Source organism: Colletes latitarsis, chromosome 13, assembly GCF_051014445.1.
Source record: "Colletes latitarsis isolate SP2378_abdomen chromosome 13, iyColLati1, whole genome shotgun sequence".
Classification (NCBI taxonomy): Eukaryota; Metazoa; Arthropoda; class Insecta; order Hymenoptera; family Colletidae; genus Colletes; species Colletes latitarsis.
This window is the reverse complement of record NC_135146.1, coordinates 2,619,043-2,628,461: the sequence shown is the minus strand read 5'-3', so window position 1 is coordinate 2,628,461 and position 9,419 is coordinate 2,619,043. Positions and strand designations below refer to the sequence as shown.

General features: G+C 39.4%; 1 protein-coding gene across 1 annotated transcript; it reads right to left on the bottom strand.

The window, feature by feature from the left end:
* Positions 1-3,915: 3,915 nt before the first annotated feature.
* Positions 3,916-9,143, bottom strand: LOC143349564 (uncharacterized). Its single transcript, XM_076780912.1, has 3 exons — positions 8,067-9,143; positions 4,293-4,392; positions 3,916-4,010 (listed from the first exon to the last, which is right to left on the bottom strand). The coding sequence occupies exons 1-3, from the start codon at positions 9,141-9,143 to the stop codon at positions 3,916-3,918; spliced, it is 1,272 nt and encodes a 423-aa protein (XP_076637027.1).
* Positions 9,144-9,419: the final 276 nt, after the last annotated feature.

Sequence of the window (9,419 nt, the reverse complement as noted above, 5' to 3'; positions counted from 1 at the left end):
ATCATTCGCATTGAATGCAACGTGACAGCTGGCGCTTACAGCAATAACAAGTGTGCGCACACGATACATGAGTTTTCGCCTACCGTTCCACCAGGATATAAGATATCGGAAAGACCAACACAGATCATTTACCTTCCGATTACTGCACGAAGCATTTCGGATTTGACGATTCGCGTTGTGAATCAAGACGATCAATTGCTCGATTTTCGTGGGGAACAGATCACCGTTCAATTGCATGTGCGGAGACAACGACTGTAGTGGGAGATGCTTGTGCTGAACGAAGGGGAGCAAGTGAAACAGACGACGCACGAAAATAAAGAGAAGACAATTCAATCGCTTGCACACCACACTGTATCAAATATTGACTGTCTAAAACCATCAGGCGAGAGGACAATTCGATCACCCACAAAACTTACTGCATCGAATGTTGAATTTCTGAAATCGTTGGGTTTTGTTGTACGAAATGGCTAATATCTTAAACATTGGAAGCGAACCGATCTTTGATGATCGCATTGTCAAGATTGAGACTCACACGTACAACCCATACGCCAACACAACGTTTGGACACAACGATGAGATACGAATACCTATACAACAGCAGGATTTATACACGCTAACATGTGAGAGCTTTTTATACGTTGAAGGAAGATTCATAGTAAAGAAGCCAAACAATGAGTTGGATGCATTCCTCGGAAATAATTGTGTTGCGTTTATGTTTGATGAAATTCGATATGAACTTAATGGTGTGGAGATCGATCGTAACAGAAACGTTGGGATAACAAGTACCATCAAAACATTTGTGTCCTCAACATATGACAAATCGTTAATTTTACGGAATGCTGGATGGGCCGCACAATCAAACATACCGACAGGTTACTTTAACTTTTGTGTACCGCTCAATATGCTGTTGGGGTTTTGCGAAGATTACAAGCGTATAATAGTCAACGCTCGACATGAACTCATTCTTATACGCGCTCGCAATGATAACAACTGCATCATTGCAAATTCCGCGCTGGAGCCGGAGATCGAATTACTAAAGATACAGTGGCGAATGCCGCGCATTATACTGAATGATACGAATAAACTATCGATGTTGCGGGTTATGGAAAGCGGACAATACGTAAGCATGAGTTTTCGTTCGTGGGACCTGTACGAGTACCCATTATTGCAAAGTACAACAAAATATTCGTGGGCTGTTAAAACTGCAATTCAGCTGAAGAAGCCGCGATACGTCATTTTTGCGCTGCAGACTGGTCGGAAGAATAACATGTCTAAAGATGCAAGCAATTTCGATGAATGTAACTTGACCAATGTGAAACTGTATCTAAACTCTGGCTTTTATCCATATGATGACTTGAATCTTGATTTTGATAAAAACAGATATGCTATTCTTTTTGATATGTATGCACGTTTTCGTAAAGCTTATTATGGATACGACTGTTACGAAACGCTTTGCAACAGGGAGAACTTTTCGTTGTATGGACCCTTTGTAGTCATCGATTGTTCGAGACAGAACGAATCAATCAAGAGCGCTACCATAGATGTGCGAATAGAATTTGATTGTAAAGAAAACGTGCCAGCAAATACTACCGCATATTGTCTTATTTTACATGATCGTGTTGTCGAATACTGTCCACTGTCCAACGTTGTGCGCAAGATTACATAAACTGTAACATCAGCAATGTTTGTAATATATATATAACAGGCGGACACGCCGCATTGCAGCATAGTTTCAAAGATATTTTCATGATGGTACCAACATTTGTCGACATACAAGGATTCGTTAGCGACACAGAGTTTGTTGTAAAGGAAGTGGCAGTGTTGAAAAAAGAAAGCACTCTAGCGCATTATATCTTCCAAAGTCCATATCCATGGTGTTTATTATCTGCGCCCAATAAATCACGAGCTACTTGGGTGACGAAGAATCATCACGGACTGTCGTGGGACGACGGTTTTATACCCTACAGCATGACCAAAATGCTTATTGCATCGGCAATAGTAGATGAGTCAAACCCAATCGTATATGTAAAAGGGCTTCAAAAGTGTGATTGGTTAACCAACATGCTGATTATGGTGATATTGAATGCTTAAAAAATCTTGATTGTGCAAACACATGGCGATGTGGTAACCATAAAAAGACATGCGCTATGCAAAATGTATTTAAATTATACAATTGGTGGTTAAAATATCAAAAATAAATGTACCTTTTTTGATTTGCAAAATGTATTTAAATTATGCAATTGGTGGTTAAAATATTGGAAATAAATGTATCTTTTTGAATCAATTTATGTCATTTAAAAAATACATCTAATTTCCCCATCCTCCTCCTTCCTTGCAATTTTATAAAATTATGAACTTTCAGAATATGTCTAAAAATCTTTTAATGTTTTTGCAAGCTTCTGAAAAAACATGTACTTATTAATGATGGTTGAAATATTGGATATAAATGTATCTTTTTATAAAATTATGAACTTTCATACTAGTTAATGGTGGTTGAAATACTGGAAATAAATGTATCTTTTTATAAAATTATGAACTTTAGAATAAATCTAAAACCATTGATGCCGATTACGAAGATATCAAGTGTTTGAAAAATCTCGATCGTGCTAATACATTGCGATCCAACAACCATGAAAAGACTTGTGCTTTACAAAATGTATTTAAATTATACAACTAATGGTTGAAATACCAGAAATAAATGTATTTTTTGTTTTAAAGTGTAATTTACATCAATTTCTTTCCCCTCCTTCGTAGTACTTTTACTCTTTTCATAATGTAAAATTAATAACAAATTGGGGCGAGGGAGATGTGTATATAAATTAAACGATACCATGTATATAAATTGTTTTTATTACATACTATAATTACAAAAGGGATTAATAAGAAAAAATATATAATTGACATACATACATAAAAATATAAATAAAAATATATATAATGATCAAGAAACAGTGAAGAATATATAAATGATTAAAAAAATATAAAAAATGATTAAAAAATATAAAATGATTAAAATATATATGCTATTGCAAGTTTTCGCAGACTATTATCACTTGTCGCGATATTCGGTGTAATGGAATTTATGCAATCGCATCAACGCATCCCATACAATGTATAGAGTCGGCGTATTTATATATTTCTATACCACATTCGCTACAATACAGTATATTATTCTCTTCGTCAAGCATCGACACCATCACAAGAATGTGTGTCGGTTGGCGGTCATATTCAATTGCCTCATGCTGCGGCAGCGCATTTAAACATTGTCTGCAAATTCGTCTCCGTTCATTTCTCCGGCGATAGCATTTGCCTCCCCATAAACAACACCTCTTATTAATAATATTGTATCGGGATGCTAATAATACTGTCTCCGCATAGGAGCCAGTGCCACCTAAGCTGACTCTTGCTGCGGGGGGAGAATGTTCATATTAGAATATTATATTTTGTAATTGTGATTGTTAAATATGGTACAAACTAATGTGATAAAAATTATTCCTGTTTTACATACCTTCATCCCACTTGTCAGCAACCATTGTTAAAATTTTTTTATTTTTTTATGTAAAAACTTACAAATCACTTCTGCTATAAATGGCATGGACTGATCGTACAACTCGAGGAGGACTCGGTGTTCTTAAGAATGGGAGTGGTACTCGCTCGTATCTGCAAACATTAGTAGAATTGCATACCCTCAGCTTCTCCCACAGCATTCTGCAATCTTTGCGTTCTTGGATCTTTTATGGTGTTACAAACATATTGTTAAAAAGCTGATGCTTTTAACGACGAGGTCCGGATAGAGGGATCGGATTTATTATTGTGGGAAGTGAATTCAGACACTTATGATTTTCTTTTAAACAACAAAACGTTTATTTCTAATAATTAAAAAAAACAATGAAGAAATTCTCCGAAAATCATAAGTCAGTATAAAAAATTAGAAAATAATTTCGGAGGTTCTGGCTCCTGCCTCGGCCCGGTCGACGAACTTGCCTCTTGGTTGAGGTAGGCCAGGATTCCTATGAACAGAAAAACACGGCTATGTGTTAGACACGTAAATACGTTACACGTATATTCGCCGCGCTTGTGTCCTCACGCTCCTGGCTCGTTATTCGAATTTATAGGAGCGGAGAATTTCGCTCGTTCGTAAATTACGAACGCGCTAGTGGACTGTATTTTATTTATTGGCGTGAAAGGAATTAAACTTCTTTTCTTTGCCGATTAGGTCGATTGCTCAATGGACGGGGATGCACGTGGAGGTTGTAAGTCTCCAAATGCACTGATCCCGCGGGTATGCTCACTGAATCTGTGCGTCGAGTTGCACTGCAATGCAACGGCACGACCGTCGATCTGCGGCTTCTCTAGACGTTCCAACAGAGGACTTGTTGGTCGAGAGTTGCACTGCGAAGCCCGACAGCACGTTGTTCACTGCACGAATGCACCACTCGATGTGATTCGAAGCAGTATTTTGAACTACGTGGGGGCCTGACCCGCGACTCCTTAACCTCTCCGCACTGGTGCTCCTCTAAACGTTACACCGGCGGGGTCTGTAGAGATAAAAAGGCGAAGACCGAATGTCACACGTCCAAGGTGGACGTTGACCTGACTCCAGTGAGCCCACCTGGAGGTTCACCACGTAGGTTCTTCCCTTCGGTGTCTCCTAAGTCGTATAGCAATCCCAAAGAAGTTTGAACGGTATTCGTCCACTTCTTTGTGTCTCAAACGTTTATACGCTCGAAACGACCTTGTAGTTACCAGGGAGGTCGAGCACCTTATCGGTGTATTCTCGATTCCTCCAAACTGAACAATATTTAATCGGAAGCTTGTCTGGGAATTTCCCGAGCGAAACTTCGAGATGCCTTTGCACGAATCGGAACCCGATTCGTTTAGCAAGCAAAAAGTGAAATAATTCCCACTCTTTTATCCGAGCTTTTGAATTCTCAGCTGTGCGAGGTCAATTCGAGGACCAGCACCAGACTGAACATCTGCTCGTAGCACCTTTTATTTTTGAAAAAGCAATCCAATAACTTAAGAATTTATTTCTCAAGTCGTGTTCGAATTCTGGTCAGACGCGATCGGGAGCCGAAGTGTCTCTCGCAGAAGTCGTTGTTGGACTGTGTCGATTGACAGCCGAAAACGTCGCCGCGTTGCTCCAATTAGCCGTTCCGCGGCGCTGTCCAAATTTCGGCAGTCTATCTTTGTCTAATTATTTGCGTGCTACTCTCTCACGATACTGACGTCATCAACATCGTTGGCACACTCGAATCGAAGGTAATGAGCCGTTACCGATGCCAGAAAAACTAGTAATACACGCGTTTTTCTATCACTGCTTGCTGTACAAATCCTATTAGAGATAATCTCCTTCGAATTGTACGTTAACAGGATTAACGGTAATTGCGGCCGAGAATAATCGCTCGGCATTATGCAAATCTTTAAACACATATGTATACTGGTATGTCTAAAGCGGTATTTTATAATGCCCCCATGGCAGCGTCTTGGTTGAATATGGTACAATATATCGTTCGTCATCGTATGGACTCAAAGCAATTTTTGTTTCTGATACCGTGTACGCTTCATGCAACATGGTTCTTATACACGATTGGTGACAAATCTTTTCAACCTCACCCATCAAACATTGCACATAATCATCAAATGTTATAGTTCGCGCTAGAGCATTACTCTTGACACCTTTCACCTTTTTCGTATCTTTCTTACCATCGACTTGTATGGCATACATTTTCGCTCTCAATCCAACAAATTCCGTCATAATCGCACCATTATTTTCATCTTTCATTAAACCTGGTACCTTCTTATTAGCAAGCGGAATACCATATCGATTATCTGTGGGATAATCGCTCGTGTCAAAGCGGGTAATATCGCGTATCATAAGTTCATAAATATCGTCACACTCGATGTGGCAGATTAGACTGTCTGTATCGGTGTACATAATTTTACATTTATTCCTATGTGTGGGTAACATGTAATCGTGATAGAATTCATACAAACAAATCTTAGATATATCTAGTATACACATGCCCACATAGATTGGTTTGTTAAATTTTACGAACAATTTATGCAGTTCGATCGCAACTAGGTTTTCCGAAAATATGCTGCGACTGTGGAAATTGGGCTTAGCGATCAGTGCCTCTGCACCGTATCTCCCTTCCCATTTCGTTACTAATTTGACATCTACATGATTGCGCACATTCTCCATGGTTTTGCCAAACACTGCATTATTCATTAACTTATATAAATTTTTCTCATAATCGTTTGTAGCAAGAGTTCTGAACTTTGTATTTAGTTCGATGTAATCGCGAAGCCATGGGGATTGGGAAAACTGTAATACGCGGTGAACTTCAGTTACGCGAAGGCCGTGACGAATACATTGCTGCAGATTGCGATAGTGTATTACGTAACGCTTCTTATCGTATAGAGTCGCGAGTAGCTTCTCCTGGTGCTTGCCAGGCGGTTTATCATGTGTTGGGCAGAACGGTAGGCCAGTGTGCGAATCATGCAGATGTTGCGGATACTCCAGGTCGACTTCCAAAATATACCCCGTCGATGAGTCTAACGCTACGGTCATTACATCTACATCTTTGTTGTTGGCCCACTGAAAATTGGTGTATGGTAATGGTTGACACATTGCCCAGCCGTACAAATTATTTACATCGAAATACATTAAATATGATGACGGTTGCGATGGATCGTGCGACTGCATGTATTTGTTGTTGGCTCGTGCGCGTCTGTTGGAACATTGACTCAAACCACCACGTATACCACGTTCGATAAATAGGACCATGTCGATATCGGTAAGAAGTTCGAAATTGATACGTGTATGCTTCAGCATGGCATCCCACGTAAAACCAGGCAAAGTATTATAGTGTGCGGGGTCGAGTCCATAACTTGCGATGCAACTATTGCGAAAATTTTCAAAAATATCAGCCAACAGCAAGACATCCGTCTTCAGATACAAATCGCTGTACTCGCCGAGCGTTTCAATGGAGAACCGCTTCCACACGTTGACAGCGTGTGCGTAGTCATTTTCGGATACTGTATCGCCAGTTAAGGAACTGTAAAATGAATTGCGTGATCGTAAACATGATTGGTCCAACTTTTCGACACAGTCAATGTACTCGAAGGGAAACACCCCTTTTCGCGTCAATAAATCAAAATCTTCCGCAGATAATTTTTGAAACTCGGACCGTGTAATTTCAAGTTTATCTTTACTAAGAAAAGATACCAATTTCTCGAGACTTGTATTTAAAAATTTTAATGAATCGATGAATTGCAATTTTATGCGCTTGCGCAAGTTTGATTCTTCATTCGCGTTTTCAACGTATTTTGTAAATGAAATGTACTTCTCTTTTGTTATCGGCAATACAGTGACATCACCCTCAAATGCTGTGGCTATCTCCTTGATAATAAAATGTGAATCATAACTGGATAAATTGTGAAAGACTATAGGGATGGCAAATGCGTCTTTATAATTTAGATTGTGATTTGAATGTGCAGGACTTCTGTACCGACCGGTTAAGTGGCAATGATCGCGTACCCGCATATCATCTCGCGTAAACGGTGTTTCGCATATATGGCAGTGTGTTGCCGTATTAAAATTTCGTAATTGTTCAGCTGATAAATTTTCCATGGGTACATTGGTCGATAAGATGGACTTTACACGATGTGACAAATCTTGAAGTTGTCTCACAAACCATGATACGCAATCAGGATCGCGACAACATTGAAACGTAGATAACGAGTCGTCGTACGAGCACCGCACATAATATCCCACTCTAAATACTCGATCTTGACGCTTCTCGATCAGTATCCGTTTTCTCCAGGATGCATTCCAGATCGGCATACACGATAAACGGAACACGCTCTTTCCTGTTATAGTTGCTGAAGCTGAGCCACTTACTGCAATCATCATTTGGCAATATGATTGCGCAATCGTTCATCTTCTCACAATCCATGGTGTGAGCTTCCAGCTTCTCATTCGAACTAAAGTAGTGTAAGCATCTGCAATAACAGACATAATTTTTATCTAACATAAAATATTTAAAAGATTTATTATATACATATCTATCACAAAAGTATTTTCTGCCATTATGTTTACTCAATTGTGTGCATACGAGGCGAGATAAGTTCTTAATCCATGTGAAATGTCCCACGTCGTTTGCTCCTTCTAAATACAACAAATTGACATGCCTTTCCATCTTCTTATCGGTGACTTGTATTGGTAACACCTTCTTATTCTCAATGGTATAGACATTGATGGAGATGTTGTTGATATGTTCAAACATTTTAATTTGGTTCAATGTCATTGGAAATTCAATATCCTGGATATTTAACACTATTGTATAATGAGGATATGACGATGCGAGAGATACGTGACTTTCGGCTGGATACAGAGCGGCCACCACCGACCACGCAAAACATGCATTGTCCGTCGAGCATACATTGATTACTGCTTTCTTTAGTCGTACCTCTCGCGGTAATTGTATGGCACATCCTGCATACATCGGCATATATTTATTTACATTAACAATTAAATTCAGTATACGCGACAGCGCCCACCCACTATCGCGTTCCTGAAACTCGTCTAAGGATGCTAGAATGGGTTCGATGACACGTAAATCATACCATTCGCGTAGGTCAGACAAGCGAAAAAGTTCACAATTTTTCGTGTTAACACTTTTGTTTGCACATTTGTTACCAGCCACAAATTCACCGTTAAGTATAGTATTTATTTTTACACTATCATGTTTCAGCACAATGTTTCGCACATGATCGACTACAATATCCCTCGCATCTTCGAGAAAATTGCGAGGTTCTATGTGGTTAGAGTTTATCACCGCACCGGTCAATATACGCTTAACGAAAGCCGTATCAATTTCATGCCATCTGAGTCTTGCACTATGTCCAGCACCCGCATGTACAAATCGATTGCGTGTCGAATCTTTTAGACTTTCTAATCTAGCGATACGAGCAATCAATGATTGTTTTTCACCGATTGAGAGTCGCAGTCTCTTGATTCGGCTTCGTTCCTCCAACGAATCGAGATAGTCGCCAAATCGATGTTCCCATAAATTGTATTCTTCCATCGACCTTAATTGAGCGGCTTGCTCGTACAGCTCCTGCTCTTGATGATCCATACTGCCGTCTTTTGTGTTAATGTGTATAGTGATGCACACGATATATTACAAAAAATCACTGTTCCCGATGATGCTTTCGGTGATGCTCGCGATATGTTACAGAAATCTGTGTCCGCAAATGCAATGTTATACGTTTTGCAGAGGTTGTGTTTTTTTTTACATGTGTTCATCCACAAATGTATTGTATACGTTTTGCACATGTTCAGTGTAATCTAAAACACCTTGCAAAAAAGTTGCGCTTTTCGCAGAAGAAGAACATGTAACATAAAATAGTAA

What these genes read in the sequence shown, in the direction of transcription:
- LOC143349564 (XM_076780912.1), bottom strand. Translation starts at nt 9,143, where the DNA reads ATGGATCATCAAGAGCAGGAGCTGTACGAGCAAGCCGCTCAATTAAGG. An exon ending in AATACTTTTGTGATAGATAT is followed by an intron (nt 4,393 to 8,066) that starts GTATATAATAAA and finishes CGGGCTTCGCAG; the next exon opens with TGCAACTCTCGACCAACAAG. An exon ending in CAACTCGACGCACAGATTCA is followed by an intron (nt 4,011 to 4,292) that starts GTGAGCATACCC and finishes TTCTGTTCATAG; the next exon opens with GAATCCTGGCCTACCTCAAC.